This window comes from Mesoplodon bidens, assembly GCF_964165515.1.
Source record: "Mesoplodon bidens genome assembly, chromosome: 20".
In the NCBI taxonomy this organism is placed as follows: Eukaryota; Metazoa; Chordata; class Mammalia; order Artiodactyla; family Ziphiidae; genus Mesoplodon; species Mesoplodon bidens.
In genome coordinates this window covers 27,931,144-27,950,075 of record NC_138181.1, presented here as the reverse complement: position 1 = coordinate 27,950,075, position 18,932 = coordinate 27,931,144, and the positions used below count along the sequence as shown (strand labels likewise).

At 39.1% G+C, this 18,932-nt stretch overlaps 1 protein-coding gene across 1 annotated transcript; it reads right to left on the bottom strand.

Annotated features, from left to right (window-relative positions):
* Positions 1 to 6,728: 6,728 nt before the first annotated feature.
* On the bottom strand, positions 6,729 to 18,405 carry CCDC110 (coiled-coil domain containing 110). Its single transcript, XM_081221081.1, has 7 exons — positions 18,317 to 18,405; positions 17,867 to 17,977; positions 11,746 to 11,801; positions 11,414 to 11,479; positions 10,005 to 10,115; positions 9,846 to 9,905; positions 6,729 to 9,170 (listed from the first exon to the last, which is right to left on the bottom strand). The coding sequence occupies exons 1-7, from the start codon at positions 18,324 to 18,326 to the stop codon at positions 7,146 to 7,148; spliced, it is 2,439 nt and encodes an 812-aa protein (XP_081077207.1). The 5' UTR covers positions 18,327 to 18,405; the 3' UTR covers positions 6,729 to 7,145.
* Positions 18,406 to 18,932: the final 527 nt, after the last annotated feature.

The following is an 18,932-nucleotide window of genomic DNA, read 5'->3' as shown; positions in this document are numbered from 1 at the left end:
CAGAGATTGCTTGCTCCTTTTGTATGTTAATACTGTGGACTGTGTATTAATAATAAGCCAGGCTCAACCTGACTAGCTGGGTAAATTGGAGCAATTTAATTAAGCTTTAAACCGTATCTCCAGCTTACAACATTATCCTGAATCAGAGTTCTATTTATAACTGCCTACAAGACGTCTTTTCTCTTTTTAAAATGATCTCCTAGAGAGCTCAAATATAATGCTTCCAAAATGAAATCTATCATTTTTACCTCTTAAATTAGCTCCTTATTAATTATTCCCTCTCTCGGTAAATTGTGCTTCCAGATATCATGTAACTTAAAACAAATCTTGAAATTATTCAGAAATCATCTCCCTTTACCATCCAATCCACTACTTCACTAAGTTAAAAACCCTTTAGTGGATTCCCATTATCCTTAAGCTAAAGGCAAAATCTATATGAGTTAAAAGGCTCTTCAAGACTTGACTCATTTCTTTTCCTTTATTTCTTGTTACACTTCTTTGCTCTTTTCATTCTACCTAGGGTAGATTTATTTCACTTTTTATAATGACAGACATGCTGTCCCTTGCCTGGGAGGGATTTATCCACTTTCTATAGCTTGGAACCTTTCCCACCATCCATCATCTTCTTACCTTACTAACTCCAATTTGTAGACTTTCAGATCTCTTCTAAAACTGTTTCTTCCTTAAGTAAGGCCTTCCTGATCTTTGAGAGGAGGTTAGATCCCCTTGTTAAGTATTCAAATAACACCTTCTAACTTCACATTTATAATATTTATTAGCCTGTATCTTCTGTGATATTATAAGTACTATAAAACCATATCTATTTTGTTTATGGTTATTAGCACCTAGCATAGCACTTGACACTTTTTGTAGGCACTCAGTAAATATTTGTTGATTGAATGAATGAATATACTATAGTGGCCATATTTAATCATCTTTCCCCTTCACCTTGAATTATTTGTAATTCCTTGAAAGTGACATGTTGTTCTGAGCTATTATGATGGCTCACATGCTTTTCCTTTCCTGGAATACCCTATGCCTTTCATTGTCTTGCTAACTTCCCAATTATTACTCAAAACTGAGATCAATACATAATAAAAAACCAAAGCTGCATAAACAAGATGAGAAGACAACCCTCGGAATGGGAGAAAATATTTGCAAATGAAACAACTGACAAAGGATTCATCTCCAAAATTTACAAGCAGCTCATGCAGCTCAATATCAAAGAAACAAACAACCCAATCCAAAAATGGGCAGAAGACCCAAATAGACATTTCTCCAAAGAAGATATACAGATTGCCAACAAACACATGAAAGGATGCTCAACACCATTAATCATTAGAGAAATGCAAATCAAAACTACAATGAGATATCATCTCACACAGGTCAGAATGGCCATCATCAAAAAATCTACAAACAATAAATGCTGGAGAGGGTGTGGAGAAAAGGGAACCCTCTTGCACTGTTGGTGGGAATGTAAACTGATACAGCCACTATGGAGAACAGTATGGAGGTTCCTTAAAAAACTAAAAATAGAACTACCATACGACCCAGCAATCCCACTACTGGTCATATACCCTGAGAAAACCATAATTCAAAAAGTGTCATGTACCAAAATGTTCATTGCAGCTCTATTTACAATAGCCAGGACATGGAAGCAACCTAAGTGTCCATCAACAGATGAATGGATAAAGAAGATGTGGCACATATATACAATGGAATATTACTCAGCCATAAAAAGAAACTGAGTTATTTGCAGTGAGGTGGATGGACCTAGAGTCTGTCATACAGAGTGAAGTAAGTCAGAAAGAGAAAACCAAATACCGTATGCTAACACATATATATGGAATCTAAAAAAAAAAAAAAAAAAAAGTCATGAAGAACCTAAGGGCAAGACGGGAATAAAGACACAGACCTACTAGAGAATGGACTTGAGGATACGGGGAGGGGGAAGGGTAAGCTGGGACAAAGTGAGAGAGTGGCATGGACATATATACACTACCAAATGTAAAATAGACAGCTAGTGGGAAGCAGCCGCATAGCACAGGGAGATCAGCTCGGTGCTTTGTGACCACCTAGAGGGGTGGGATAGGGAGGGTGGGAGGGAGGGAGACGCAAGAGGGAAGAGATATGGGGATATATGTATATGTATAACTGATTCACTTTGTTATAAAGCAGAAAACTAACACACCATTGTAAAGCAATTATACTCCAATAAAGATGTTTTAAAAAAAAAAAACACCAAAGCTAAAGAATTAATCAGACGGAAAATTTACAGGCTTACACACTGATGTTAATATTTGAAAAAGATTGAAAATCAAATCGAATAATTCAAAGAGAGAGAAAAACAACCAATTGAAAAGTAGATCTGAAAAACTTAAAATTGGTTTTTTGAAAAGCCCACCTAGAAAAAAAAGAGAGGTGAGAGAGAATACAAACTATACTCTTGAGTAAGGAATAGATTTAACCACAGATGTAGCAACAGTTAAAACATGTACAATTCCATGTCAAATACATTTGAAAATGCAATGTTACCGGAAGTAATTCAACAAGAACTGAAAACATGAATGGACCAATAAAGGTAGAAAAAATGGAAATAATAGTTAAACTTAGTAGCCAAAAGGTACTGTGTCTAGATTATTAAGGAGCTAAATCCTATCAAATCTTCAAAACAGAGAAATCTTTTGTTATTTAAATTGTTTTGATCATAGAAAAATATGAAAGAGTTTTGATTTATTTTATGAGGATAGCATCAATGGACAAGGATAACATAAATAGGAAAATAATATTCTAACTCATTAAAAAAAATCCTAAATCAAAAGCCAAAGGAATCCACATTTTAAATGAACATAAAATGATTTATTATTCTATGACTCCTAAAATAGCTTGACATGAGTGAATCTATTATTATAAAGTTCTTTAATATATTAAAATGAAAAAAATACATGTTCCCCTAATAGATGCTAAAAAGCCATTTGAAAAATTAAATACTCTTTCCACTTAAAACCTCTTAGGATGTGACAATTAGGAAGAACTTTCCTTACTTTCTAAAGGATATCTATCACAATCATAACAGACATTAAGCTTGAGCCATAAACAAGACAAACACTGCCCTGGAAAATATATTAATATAAATATATTAATGCAGGAAGACAAGAAAAAAATCCCAAGAGGAAATAAATATTAGAAAAAGACAATATTATTGCTTGCAGGTGATATATAGTTATTTACCTACAATGTAAAAAGAATCTATTGAAAGATATTTGAACTAATAAAATTGTACAATAAACAGATGTATATAATGATCTGCAAAAAAAGATAGTCTTTTCCATATGTCCATTAGGAAATGTGAAAACTATTCTATTTACAATAGGAAAAAAACTATGGAAACTTAGGATTAAAATGAAGATATAAAAGGAAGCTGGAGCAATAGACCATGTTCCAGGGAGACTAAATATTGTAAACTTGCTGTTTATCTTTAATATATCAATAAATTTAATGCAATTTACTAAAAATCCCTACAGAATAAAAACAATAAAACTTGACTAGCTAATTTTAAATTTTATTTTGAAGACAAAACATGAAAATATGTCATGAAAATTTGAAAGAGGATGTTTGTTCTAAGCCAAAATATACTAAAAAGCTATTTACACTATAATCAAAAACACTAATGTATTAGGGGCTTCCAATTAGAACTGGCAGGCAGAACACACTTATTTGCTGGCTCTCCTCTGACCCTAATAACACAATAGTAAAATAATGAGTCCAGAAAAATGACTCATAAGGGGATCATCAGAGAATAAGGAGTTTCAAAAAAATTCTGTAGACAAAAAAAGTAAGAATAGAGCCAAAAACGTTTAATTAAAAGTGTGTTTAGGAAAGACTTTTTCAGTCAGTTTCTTTTTTTCCTCCTACCTCCTTCCCATCCTCAGTGCTTTCCCAGTTCAGGCAACCCAGAATTTTACCCCCAGATGAAAAACTAAGCATCTTGCCTCTGAACATTCTGAAGAGCTACCTAAGGAGAATTGGGACTACAAGAGTAAAGTTCTTGTTCTGGCATTATTACTCCAATAAGAATAATTCTGGTTCTCTTCCGGTCAATAGCCCTGTACACACATACTCCATAGTTACAGGCATCTTCTTTATAGTTGGGTGAGATCTGGTGGAAAAACATACCTACATATACCAGCTACCTAGAAAAGTTAACACTGTGTTCTGTCTGTTCATAGGACTTGATTTTCCAAACTTCCCAAACTTGACTACCCAGAAATGGCTTCTAGCCAAGATAGAGTATCAGGAACCAGATTTATGCTTCTTCTTTAGGCAATTAAAAACTGTACAAAACATACATAACAACTCTTTTTAGATACTGGACACAGACAGTGCAGGATTGTGATCCGTGAGGAAAAGGAAACAATTGAGGTGAGCCCTACAATTGCTTTTTGTCTGGAGGCACTTTTGGACCAGAGAGGATGGAGGACTTGGAATCTCAAAGTATAGTAGCCTTGCTGAGTTGAGACAGAAATTGGAACCCAAGGAATCTAAAGTGGTTCAAATTTGTGGGGTTGAGTTCTAGAGAGGAAAGATCTACACAGGAAGAGTTCAGAAATCCGCATAGGTATCCCCTTAACCATGCTGACATCTAAGACAGGCATGCATAAGGTTAAATTCCATGAGGCAGAACAAAGAACAACATAAGGCAGGACAAAGAACAACATGGACCTGTCATGGTTCCCACAGCTCACAGAAGGCCAGGAACCATTCAAGGCTGGGACATTCTCACCTCTCTGCATTCAGTGGTGGTTCCAGAGGATCTAGAGTAGACTAGAGGCTACTCTACACCCACCCTAATAAAAGTTTAAAAAACAAGCCTCGAAAGCATCAAATAGAAGCAGAAGTAATGTAATGCCTAACACAACCAATTCCAACAATCTGTAAAGGAATCAACAACATTCGGACAATCAACAATGTAAAATTCACAAAAACCCATCTTCCAGATGGATTTTTGGCATACTAGATATGCCAGGAAGCCAGAAAATATGACCCATAACAGGGAGAAAAATCAGTCCATAGAAATAAACCCCCAAACAGTAGAGAAGATGGAATCAGCAAATAAAGACATTAAAATAGCTACTTGAACCACGTTAATGTATTTAAAGGAAAATATGAACATATTGGAAAGAAAAATGAAAGTTATAAACAAGAACCAATGGAAAAGAGATGAAAAATAACTGAAATGAAAAACTTCAGTAAGTGGGAATAGTAAAAAATGAGGCATGGCAAAAGAAAACACTAGTGAACTTGAAGATATAGAAAGTATCCAAAGTGAAACATGGAGAAAAGACTGAAAAGCAAATGAAAATAATACCAGTGAGCTCTAGGACAATATCAAACAGTCTAACGTGTGTTATTGCATCTCAGAAAGCAGCAGAGAGAAAAAGATTTAAAGAAATAATGGCTGAAATTTTCCAAGTGTGATGAAAATTATAAATCCACATCCAGGGTGCCCAAAGAATCACAAGAACCCCAAATTATCAATGTCAGAAGTGAAAGATGGGACATCACAGGTCCTCTAGACATTAAAAAGATAATAAGGAATATTATAAACAACTTTATGCCAATACACTTGAGAACTTATGTAAAATGTACAAATTCTTCAGTACAACAAATGATCAAACCTGATTCAAGAAGAAATAGAAAATCTGAATAGTTCTATATCTATTAATGGGGTTGATTTTGCAGTGTAAAACCTTTCCATTTAGAAAACTCCAGGCTCTCTGGTGAATTATATTATGTATTTAGAAAGGAATAATATCAATAATACCAATTCTACACTAATCCTTTCAGAAAATAGAGGAGGAGGGAACACTTTCCTATTGGAAAACCTGACCTTATATTTTATGAGGCCAGGATTTTCCTGACACCAAAATCAGATAAAGACATAAAAAGAAAATAATATAGATACCAATATCCTGAACATAGAAGCAGAAATCTTTAACAAAATATTGTCAAATTGAATCCAGAAGTATGTTAAAAGGATGATATCTGATGAAGTTTATCTCAGCAACTCAAGGTTGGTGTAATGTTTCAAAATTAATCAATGTAGTCACCATATTTACAGATTAAAGGGGGAAAACACAGGATCACCTCAATAAAATGCTGAAAAAGCATTTGACAAAATTCAATAAGTTTATTTGTATAACAAGCAGTCTTGGAAGCTAGAGATAGTGTCTCTGCTGGAGCAAGGGCAGATATTCTAACTGTCCTGTATAATAAAAGTAATGTTTCCATCTAGAGCAAAGGGCAGGCATGCTTACTGCACTCAGAAAAGTAATGGTTCCCTAAGCTCAGAGTTTTCTCTTGTAATGCAACCACTGTATGACTCTTTTCATGTTGCCTATAGGATGGGGCTTGGAGAACCCATGCAAAAGTGCTGTTACTCTGGCTCCTGCTATTGCTGTGAGCAACAAACTGTCCTTTATCTCTGACCCAGGAGTCTCATGTCTTCCACTAGAACCCATGAAACTGTCAGGCTAACATATTAGCTTACAAGTTGGATAAAGTCTCAGAATGTTTACAGTTCTTGACAACATAAAAATATATACCTAATTCCAATATCGAATTTAAAAAAACTAGTCTAATCAATTATAAGGTAATTGTAATCACATGTAAAAGTGAATTTAAAATTTTTTGTTGAAAAAAGTACTTGGACAAAGGATTTTGAAACATTGATTTTAGAAATTTATTTACATGGTTTGGATGGAAGCAGTTGATATGGTTTACTTGGAATTCTTGGAAAAAAAGAAGAATTTTTTAAAAGGTTGGACTTCTAAGTGTATTACAGAAAAATAATAGTTAAAAAAAATCCCTGTTTGCTGCCAAAGTTGCTTTGGTCATATACAATGTATAGAAGTAGTATAATAAAATAATATGAATTTTATCAAAAGAGCAAAATCTAAATAATCACTATATAATAAATTGGGTACAAATCTCACAAAACTGAATTGTACTCACCTTCTTATTACTGTCCTTTGGCTAATGCCCAATAGGCTAAAAGAATCTTAAACATATTTCTGCTAACCCACTACAATATACATACCTTTCAAATCAGGGGCTAAAGGCCTACTCCTAGGACTAGAGGTGTCTTATTGAATACCATGGATGTCAATACGGAGTTCCTCTCTTCTTGAAAGGTGACACATTTTTGATAGGTCAATATGATGATTATAGATTTTTTCACGTAGATTTAAATATTTTCTTTGAAGATTCCGCATCTCAAATTCCAAGGTATCCCTTTCATTCTCGGTACTTACATAGTTTTCTAAACGTATTTTGTCTTCCTCAGGTCTACTGATGCTGTTTTCAAATTTTATACTTTCTTGACTATGTTCTTTTAGTTCTTCTTTTAGAATCTGATTATCAGTTTTAATTTCCATTAACATTTTTGATAACATTTCACATTTTTTGCCCATTTCTGACAAACTATTCTTATAAATACTTGCTTCTGATTTTGCATTTTTTATTTCTTGCAGAAAATACTCTTCGGCTGTAGATTGGTATGTTTGAATATCCTCAATTTCTCTTTGCATCATTTCTCTCACAGCAGTAGATTCTTGTAAGGTTGTTTCAAGATTAAGCTTTTCGTTTTTAACTGTTTCTATTATTTGAAGAAGTGTCTGTTGTTCGGATTTGGCCAATCTTTCTTTCTCTTTTAGCTGCATTATCTCTAGCTGGTTTTCTTTTCGTTCATTTTCAAGTGAGACTTTTTCCTTTAGAAGCTGGTATGTTTTTTCCTCTAACATTTCTTTTTCCTCTTGTATCAATAGAATATTTGTTTTCATTGATTCCATTTCTGTAATCAATAGTTTATTTTCATTACTGACAATGGCCATGTCATTTTGAGCTTTGTGTTCCTTACTTTTTAGTTGTTCTAATGTTTCTATCATTTGTTGCTTCTCCAAAGAAAGTTGACTATTTTTTTCCTCTAGGGTTTTATTTTGTCCTTGGAGAACATTATAGTTACTAATTATTTCTTTCAATTCTTTAAGACATTCTTTGCCATCTTCTTCTGTTTTAATTAACTTGGACTGAATAGTGTTCTGTTCTTCAACCAATGTCTTAAATTGTTTTTCGTACATTTCAATTTTCTGTATCAGAGATTGTGTGGTAAAGACAAGAGGTTTAATTTTCATTTTAAGGGTTAGGTTTTCATTCTGTAGTTTCAGTACTTTTTTCTGTATCTGCATAGATTCTTTCAGGTAATTCTGTAAGTACTGAATTTTTGCTACACGCTGTTCAGTAACAGAATTGACTTTGGATGTCTTCTCGTTTTCAAATATTATTGATCCTTCTTTCACTGCTAATGGTTGTCTTTCTTTGTCTTTCATTGTATATTTTGTTGGGTCAAAGAATGCCAGTGTATGTCTTGGAACTCTGGAATGGAGTTTTAAATCTGCAATATTCTTGTCAGTGACAGGAATTTCTTTATTATTTTTCTCATTCTTTTCCCCACTGTGTATTTCACTCTTAGATAGTTTTGTACATTTCCTACAAAAATTCACATGGAATTTTGACACTGTTTCCCTAAGTGGGGGTAATTTGTTTACTAGTGCCTCTAATTCCAAAATTCTCTTTGATTTTATATCTTCATTTAAGTTACTTTCAATATTTTCTTCCTTAATAAAGTTAATTTTTTCCTTGTGAGTGGGGGGCAGGTCATAGTTACCATTCCTTGGAACAGCTTTTAAAGTTTGCAGTTCATTTGTAAGTGCCAGTTCCCTGTCACGTGACTTTTGAAGCTCTTCCTTCATTTGTTTGATAGAATGGCAAATATCATCTAAATTTTCACAGAATCCATGCTTGAGAAAAGGCACAGTAATTCTGGACTTATCCAGAATTACCATATCAGCTTGAGACATCCCGTTTTGAGGTACATTAGGTAGGAAATTATAAAGGTTATTATAATTCTTCAAGTCAGAATTTTCTGAAGCTGGATTATCTGTCAAAGTTAATATGTCCTTGAAATGTATCTGGCATGGGATATTTATACCTTGAGAGAGACTGTTAACACTGTCACTACTGAATATTTCTTCTGCTGAATGAAGAGTCCTAGGATCCTCAAAATGCTGAATTTTCTCCATAGAAAGGGTTTCTTCTTGATTCTCTGTAGGCTAGTAACGATAAAAATCACACTATAAATGTACTATCATTTGCTACATGACCAACAAATTAAGATAATATTTTGTGGAGGAATTGTTTTTACTACAACCAGCATGAACATTCTATCCATTTCTGCAGCAAAGAGGCTGACAAGTATGATTCATTTTCTCCAGAAAATCTACCCTTATTTTGAGATCTGTAACTCTGGTCTTCACAATTTGCTTAGAAATTGCACTTATTTCCTTAGGGGGTGAGATAGAAGGGCCAACCCCTCAATTCCAGAAATACAAATTCAGCATTTCTCAAGAGACCATCATAGATAGGTGGGGAAGAGAGAAGCAATAGTTCAAAGGGAAGTTTAAGGAAAATGAAAATTTCTACTTCTGGGCTATTTGTCAACCTTAGCTTGTCTTCCTCATTTCAAATGGATCTAGGGTTGTGACTCTTCAGAGAAAATGTGAAGTTCTAGTAAGTATAGACACAGTGACTCTAGTTTGGACCTGTTTTAGAGAACTCAGTCTAGGTGTAAGTCAGTCCTAAAAGTAGAAAAACTCAAAGTGGACAGAAAAACTGCCGTGTATTTCAGTTTACTTGGGAATCTTTAGGTGTATGGACTAAGTCAAATGCCCCTCACACGCTCTCCTAAGAGAAACAAGAAAATTGCAGAAGTACAGAGGTAAACGCACATCTTTTAGAGTTTTCAGGACAGGAGTTTCCTTATTTTCATCTTTGACAATCCAGCCGCCCTGTGAAGAAGGGGAGAGTGTAAAGGTGAAGGTAAACTGGTTGCAGTAACATTTCTGAAGTACCTAAATGTAGGAATGATTTTGTACGGAAACACATACCAAAGCTTTTTCATTGCGTGTGCCAAATACTAGATTTTTTTCTGAGCTAAGTTGTGGGTTTTCTGCTTCAACAATACTTTTGTTCAATATTTCACTGATTTTAGACTGCATCTTTAAAAGAGAAATTAAGAATGTCAGACTTTGATTTCACATTTATAAAGTTATGAATGCACAAGGATAATAGATATTATACTTGAAAGATACCGTTAAATTTCCTATGCATATTCTTTTCCATCATATAAAATAAAAATTAAATTTAATTTATTGTAATCTCTATCACTGAAGGAATCTTTAAGAAAAGTATGTCTTTACTATATGATTATAAAATCAGAAAGACTTAATTTAGGAAAACAATAAAATCTTATGAATTAAAATAATTTTAGATGTTTGATTTTTACACTGTTGAATAAATCAGAGGTCTTTGATCTCTGTCATCAGAATGCAATCTATTCTGTCAGCCTCAGGAGGATTTTATCTTCTCTTCCCATTTCCCTGCAGTTGCTTCAATATCAGGATGAAGTTTATATTGGGTCTTTAGTGACTATGCGTTGTGTTATGTACCCCCAGAATCCATGCCCTATCCTTCTGTTAACACTACCCCTTACTTCTGGATAAAGTCCATGTGCCTTTGGTGATACAGATCCCTCCTCCAGCTCCAAGGGGTGGCCATGTGACCCAGAGCTAACCAGTCAGAGCGCTGCCTCCCTCTCAACAGTGATTGCTTCAAGCACTGCATGTGGGGCTGTCAGAATCAGGCCAAGAACTCAGTACACACTGTTAAGAGAGAAAAGCATGGTCTCATCTCTGTCTAACTGGAATCTGGAAGGATAAGGTGTACCAGCAGTACACCTCCAGGTACTGCTGGTGAAGTTTTTGCTGGTGTTCCGGCAGGTTTTTTTGTTCATGTCCTTTTGTAGTGGGGGAGGAACTTCTAGCAACCCTTTTGCTACCACATGGAGTCTGAGAATACGTTACTGTCAAAAGCAGAACCAAGATGAGGAGTGAGGCTGGTTCCCTGATGACGTGAGTCCTGATCATGTGGATGAAGCCATCCCCAAGTGAACTGTACCTAGGGTTTGCATTACTAGAGCTAATAAAGTGCACTTTTCCCTTGGTCAGTTTGACTTAGATTCTATATCACTTATAATGAGAGTCCCTATTTGTAGACTATATATAGGTAGCACTTTAAACATATGTTTTAAAAAAAATCAGTGAGTGTTATTTCTTTTGGCTCATATCCAAATGCAAGTATAACAGAATATAGTTTCCTGCCAATTTTGTGTCTAGAATAGGTTGTGGCTTTATTACATTCAATACCAACTAATCAGTTGGCTAGTGATCATCAGCTTAGAAGTGTGTGATGGTATTCTAAGTTTGGATATTTTCTATGTAAATTAGAAGAAACATACCATGCTAACATTCTGCAAAGTCTGTATTCGGAGAGCCTGAAATGATTCCAGCTGATGCTGAAGGGCCTACAACAAAATTACACAAGGTATGAAATTGAACATTTTTAGGTGAACATACATTTTGTTACAATTAAAAAAAAAAATCCCCCGAAGTTGCCTATTACAAGGATCATGTGAGGGTCAGGTGACTCACATTCTTCATCATTCTTGCTCACTCTCCAGTGCATTTTGATGAAGACTTTTGTGGAAAACCCGTATATATTTAGGAAGTATTCTGAGAAAGATCAGACTTTACACAGATTTTCTGAGAAAATAAAATGAAATATACTCACTTTCAGTGCTGATTGTAGTTGGATTTGATTTTCTGATTCTGTTATGCAGTCGTATTCTAAAAAGTAAAATTGAAAACGATGTGATTTAATTCTGAAGTGTTATTTTTAAACAATGTTGATGGAAAGCAGTCTCCTATAGCTCTCCTGGATGGTGAGGCAAAGAGATAATGAGATGGTTGATGTTCACATTAAGAAAAACCCGATGCTAGCTGCATAGTGAGTTTAAGAGATAATTCTCATCTGACTTACAATACTGCACCTACTTAAGGTTGTAATAGTGGTTTTACTTTTATAATAAACCCTTAACTTGTAACACCAAACTGAGAACTCTCAGGAGCTCGGATATCTTTGTTTGTTTCTGGGATATAAACTATATTTTTTGGTAAAAAAATTAACAATTCTTATGTTAAGGGAGACCCTTGGCAAAGTCCTATATAGGCCTCAGTACCTACGCAATGGCCATGTGATGTTTTTCTTCCTTAACATGGAAAATAATTTGGATTAATAGAACATAATTTTTGTTATGCTCTTAAGCAAAGTGCTATAAGGATCTGTGTGTTCCTTCCTAGAAAATAGATTTTAGATCTGCAATAGGGGAGAGACTATATAACGTTTGCAAATTTCCTGACATACATTCCTCTTTTTTCCCAAATGTTAGGCTACTTGCTTTGTAAATTTTTATTTAAAAAAATTAAAAAACATGTCCTGAGTGAAATGAGAGTTATGTTAGAATTTGCCCCAGGCTGACAATTTCTGCTGTAAGAGAAGGTTTTTAAAGAAGTCAGTGCATCTCTTTTGGAATGGCAGTCTGCCAGATGTTATAGAATCTGGTTGCAAAGTATACTTCCTTCCACCCAGTCCCAATGTGGCCCTCATCACTGAAAGAGCTGCTGTGGTTCAGAGCCTGGAGCCATTTGGCCAGTTGAAGAATCCCGCCTTCATCACAGGGCAGGGATGGACTGTGTGTGGGGGCTGGGCAGGGGGTACATTAATGAGTATCTTCAGGATTCTGGCTTTCTTTATCGCCTCTGAAAGTCAGAGGGAGCTATGAGCCATGCTATAGATAGCCTTGCCAGCATCATCTGTTTTTATCTTTGGCCTCCACTCTCCAATTTTATATCCTGAGGGGGTGCCCCCTTCCTTCTCCAGGTACTGCTGGTGACGTTTTTGCTGGTGTTCTGGCAGGTTTTTTTTGTTCCTGTCCTTTTGTAGTGGGGGAGGAAGGTCTGGGATCTTCTTTGGCTCTAAAATCTCTACCTGAAAGTCTAGAATAATTTTGATAAGTTCATGATTTGGCCTTAAATATTGTTTCATGTTCAAGTGGTTCATTCCTTCAATAATATCACACATTCAGATTTTGAGTGTCTACTATGTGGTGTGCCCCACTGTAGTTACTATAGACACAGCAATGAATAAATCAGCTGGAGCTCCTGTTCTCACTATGCCTACCTTCTAAAAAGAGTAAACAGAAAAAAAGCAAACAAAGATATAAACAAGATACTTCCAAATAGTGATAAATAACACAAAGAAAATAGGCTACTGTGACAGTGAGGGGGGATGAGGACAGCACTGGGGAGGGCGGTTAGAAAAGGCCTATCTGGTATTTTGTGGCTTCAGCCGAGACTCCTACGTGATAAGCAGGGGCCAGCCGTGTGGACATCTGTAGGAAGAGATTCAGAGCAGAGGAAACCGCAAGGTCCTGAAGCGGAGCACGTGTTACCTGTGTTTGGAACAGAAAGAAAGCCCATGTGGATGCAGCTTCCTGAGCAGATGGGAGCACGGTGTGCTGAGCGTTCAGGGGGAGACGGGGGTGAGGTTAGAGAGAATCTGGCAAGCCATCCTGAGGGGTTTGGCTTTTATTTTAAGAGAAATGAGCAGCTTTGGGGGGTTTCAATCACGAGAATGATTTGACTTGACTAAAAACTTTATAGGACACTCTCCAGCATGATAATGGATGAGAAGGTAGCAGTCGCAGGACTATTGGAATAATCCAAGGGAGAGACAAAGGTACCTTGGACTAGAATGGCAGTGGGGGAAAGGGAGAAAAATAGGTGGATTCAAAATACGTTTTTGAGACGAAGCATCGCTGGAGGATTAGATGTGGCCAGTGTCGAGGGAGGAAAGGTGACTCCTAGGTTTTTAGTGAGAGCAGGTGGACGAATGAGGATGCCATTTACTGAAATGGAAAAGAGTGGGGGAAGAACACATTTTAGGGAAAACTCGTTTAGGTCTGTTAAAGTTAAATTTTCTGTTGGACATCAAAGTGGAGATGTCAACAGGCTGTTGTATAGTCCAGGCTCTGGGTCAGGGGAGTGCTTATGAGCACTGTATTGGGAAATATGGACCCTGCTGCTGGCCTAGACAGGGGCACTTTCTGTGCAGTGAGCAGCTCAGAACCCCAGATGAAGTGGCTCGAGGGGAGATGGAACGTGAAGGTTCGTGGGCAACGCTTTGTGGTTTTACTGTGGCAGGGGATAAGGTGCCTGGTGGGGATAGGGGTTTTTGGAAGAGACGTGAAGGTTAAGAAGAACTTTTTTTTAACCATGAGAGAGTCTAATGTGCCTGCTTACTGCGGGAACCATATAGTGGAAACGGAGGAGAAGAAGAATTCTGGAGAATGAGGAAGGCTGATGGCCAAAGCTGAGTACTTGAGAATTCCAGTAGAGGTACGATCTGGAGGAAATGACCTGTGATTGAGCAGGGACAGGCCTTCCACTGAAGCAGGGGACAGCAGAGAATATGGAACACAGGCGGTAGGTTAGCAAAGTTTAAGGTTGAAGGTCAGGGAGTTTGGGTCTGATTGCTTCTAGTTTTTTCATATAGTTTGAGGTCATGTTACACATTGGGAGGCAGCGGTGAGAGGTGTTGGAGATTTGAGGAAACCAGAAGAGTGGACTAGTTACCTTGGACAGGGCTTGCAGAAGCATTTACTGGGGAAATAAAGTAACTTTTCCAAATAGCATTGAGATCCGTGGTATGACTCAGAAGTGAGTGTTTTTCTCCAGCAAAGTTCATATGATTCAGTGAAGATACAGAGTAGGCAGAGAGTTGGATTCATCTATTTTTAAAAGCTACGAAAATAACTTTTTGTTTTTCTTATGAGTTTCAGAGACATTGGCTACTGCTTATTCCCAAAGGGAAGATAATTTTAAAATTCATCAGTACTTAAAGAAACACATAGGATTATGTGATTCTAGAACTGGAAGGGAAATTATCAGTGAAGCACAGGAGAGGGAACACAGTCACAGGTCACCATTTATTAAGTCCTTGCTAAATGTACAATATTGGGAAGTATTTAGACTAAGTAGTGGATATGGTGCCAGCCCTGAAGAAGCTTATACTCTATTCAGATTGCAAGAAATATTATTCAGATTATATTCAACTTAAGTTCTCTAGCTGTTTCATATTTAAGTGTCAAAATTTAAAAACAAGATAGTTATCAGCAGGATGACTTTTGAGGTAATTAAGGTAAAGATATAGGGAATTTATTCTGAAGTCTGCAGAAGATTATGTCATATTCAATGTATAGAGAAAGTTTTAAGGGCATACCTGTAGCTAACAGAGCAGGGAGAACAAATGAGTTTTAAAAATGCAGCATCATAACGATTCTATATAGGATGTTAGACACTCTGTAGTCAACGCCTTTTAATTCTCAGGTTCAAATACTGAGTTTTGCTGTGACAATTCACACTCACTCCTAGAAGTAACTGTTTTATCGAAGCCTTGTGAGCTGTTCTACCCAAGCCTTCATTCATTCATCTAACAACTATTTTTAAGCACCTGCTATGTATCAAGTACTGTCCAAGGTGCTGGGGATCCTACAGTGAACAAAATTTGCAAAATCCCTGCCCATGTGAGGGGAACAAAGGATATTGTGTGTAAGATGGGAGTGAATCCTATGGAGAAGAGTAAAGCACAGAGCAGGGGAGTGTGCATATCTGCACGAGGCTTTGTTATGGGAGCTATGGAGCCAGGCTGCCTGAGCTTGAATCCTGGCTTTGCCACATGCGCTCACTGTGAGGGATCAGTGTCTCGTTTGTAGGTAAAGCCTTCCACAGTGCATGGCACACAGTAAATGCTCAAGAAAAATTTACTCTCTTACTGTAGCAATAAGGGTATTATCAATATGATGATGATTTGGTAAATGTAAAATTTCTAATAGAGATGGAAGGGAGGGATGACTGCTCAGATTCTCCAGTGCTTCCCATTTTGCTCAGAATAAAACCGCACGTCCTTACATGGAATTACAAAGCCCAGTGTCCTCTCTGAACCCTTCTGTCCTCCTCCTTGCTCGTTCTGCTCCCGTCACCAGCTGATCCTCCAACATGCCAGGCATCCTCCCACCTAGAGACCTTTGCAGCTGCTGTTCTCTCTGCCTGGAATGTTCTTTCCCCGGAAATCTGCACTGAGACTACTCCTTTACCTCCTTCAGGTCTTTGCTCAGATGTCATCTGCTAAGTGAGGTCTCCTACCATCCTATTTGAAATAAAATTGCACACTCCCCACCCACCTCTGACACTCCATATATATACTTCACGCCATATACTAACTCCTTGTTCTTTTAAAATCAGAGACCTGAGAAATATATACGACCTTGCAATTCGGCACTATTTATGCAAATCATGTCAGTGTTCTGTTGGTCAGTACCCAGCGAATGGATCACTTGGTGACCATGACGTGTAGCTAAGAGAACAGAAAGTGGGGAGGGCACAAGGTCACACCGCCTAGTTTTGCCTTGAGCTGTAAGCAGGAAGTCCCTGCCATCCTTGGTGGTGCCTAACTTAGAATATCTCTCACCGATTGAGTCCCTGCCCTTATACCCGCCATGCTCTAGCAAGAAAGACTGTAACTCTCACACAAGCATATGTGCTATTTGGTATGTAACTTCATTTTCTGTGAACGCTGGCATTTTCCTCCAGAGCCTTCCATCTCACTCACATTAGAGAACACACGGTCTTGCCACATGAAGCTCTCTCAGTCTCTTCTGACCTTAAACACTCTCTCTTGGTATGGAGCTGTCTCCGTGTCTAGACTCTCTGTGAGGGCTTTCTGCCCCACTCAGGGCTTCTCGTCGCCCCTCCTGTTGCACAGGGATGCCTGCCTGGCCTCATGCAGGCGGGCGGGGCACAGAAGAGCAGAGAGGGGGCAGGTCAGTGAGGTGTGGCTTAGCCTGGTGGTCACTGGGCATCCAGTTGTCTTGTGTTTTTTGTCTGCCGGGTGTGGCTGCTCCAGCCCTTTTTTTTAGAGCCCTTGACAAGGCCGTTGTGAAGGTCCCCGGTTCATGGAGGTGGACAAACCCCAACCTGACCTCAGGTCTCGGGCTCACCACTTGTTGCAGCACCTCTGCGTCTGGATTGCCCACGTGTCCCGCGTGGCTTACGGGCAACTGTAGGATCCCAACGCGGCCCCTCAGTTTAGATACTGCCTTCCACCCACAGCGCTCTGCTTCTTCCCTGGTGTCTCACTTGAACACCAGGCCCCTCTGAGACCTGTGTAGCCTCCTTCAGCTTCTCTCAAGGAAGCGAGACTCCAGCTTCAGTGTTCCCAGATCCTCCACACATCTTATTCATGGTTTATACGGAACTTGAAAACTGCAGCTTTTTAATGATTTCAAACATCCTCCCTATACAGTATCCTGTAGTCCACAAATATTTACTATAAAAGTATTTCTTTTGGAAAAAAATAGGTATCTTTTTAGTGACTGTCCAAAAAAATCAGCAATTCTTATTTGGTATTCAGAGAAGCAGTACAGTGTAGCATGGAGGTTAAGGCCTGGACCCTGGAGCTACCCTGCTGAATACTGGCTCTGTCAGTTGCTGCCTGTGTGACCTTGGGGAGTTAGTTAACCTCTCTGTGCCTCAGTTTCCTCACTTGTAATATGAGGAGAATGGTAGTACCTACTTCATAGGGTTGTTGTGAGGATTAAATAAGTTGACACATTTAAGTGCTCAGAACAACATCTAGCACAAAGTAAATGTCCCGTGTTAGTTATTATTAGTATCTTACGAGTAGTCACCGGAAGCACACCAGTTGGGCCAGTGGATTTAGGTAATGTACCGGTTGCCTCTAGTAAAAGGCAGAAACATCACTGCCATCGGAGCTTTGGCCTGGGAGGTTTTACCTGTTTCACTGCCACCATTTTCCTTTACCCCCTCAGAGGAATTTAGGATCTTGGGTGCTGAAAGGAGAACGCAGTCAACCTCCTCCTCTTCGTCAGGATGCTTTTCTGTAACTGAACAGTACGCGGCTTTTGGTTTTGCTGGGAGAAAGGAGGCGAGGCGTGGGGATTCGGGACGCGGGCGCGCAGAGCGGCCACGGGAGGGCGCGCTGGGGCCACGCCGCGGCGGAGGGCCGCGCTGCTCCAAGGCTGGAAGCAGGGCAGGCGCAGGGACGCAGGCGGTGCTTTCCTCCTGGGGCGGGCGGAGGTGTGCGGCTTGTCTAGGAGATCCGCACTCCAGACGGGGCCCGCCCCGCGGGGGAAGGAGCCGGGGCGGGGGTAGGCGGCGCTCCCCACCACGCGTCCACTTCCCAGGGCGCCCCCTCCCAGGGCAGCCCTCGGCCCGGCTCTTACCCGGGCTCATTTCTGCTGCTCAAGCTCCCTTTCCAACCGCCTTCCCCTCTCCTAGGCAGTCGTCTCGGTTGCTTCCAGCCTGGGCAGCTCGTTGCTTGGTAACGGGGTGGCCGGGACACAGCGAGCGGCAGTGGGGCGCGCGCGAGGGTGGGGGTGGGGAGGAGGAAAGTGCGCGCCGGGGGCCGGGGTGCAGTACGCCCGCCCCGCCGGAGCGGTGCCCGCGACAGCTGCGTGCTACCTTTGCTGTGCCTCCCAGGCCCAGCGACAGTCTCACTAGGGTGTGTCAACCCCCCACGCCCCACCCCCGCCGCTCCCCTGCTGACCCAGAACTTGATCTCGATCTGACTCTGATTTAACACAGCACCTGTTGGACCCAAGCTGTGTGGAGAAAGGAGAATGTTTGGAGACACGCAGACACCTAGGAACTTCCCCCTCCCCCTTTCTGATCGCCATTTCGTTGTTTTATTCTGTTCTATTCCTCTTGTTTCAACCCATCGGTCGAATTAGTTTCAGCATTTGGGGATTTGAACGGTCCTAGACCATTATTGTGAAAGGACGTCTGTTTGCTGTGGTTAAAAGAAGACCCGTTTCCGATAATGAACTTTCAATAACCGTG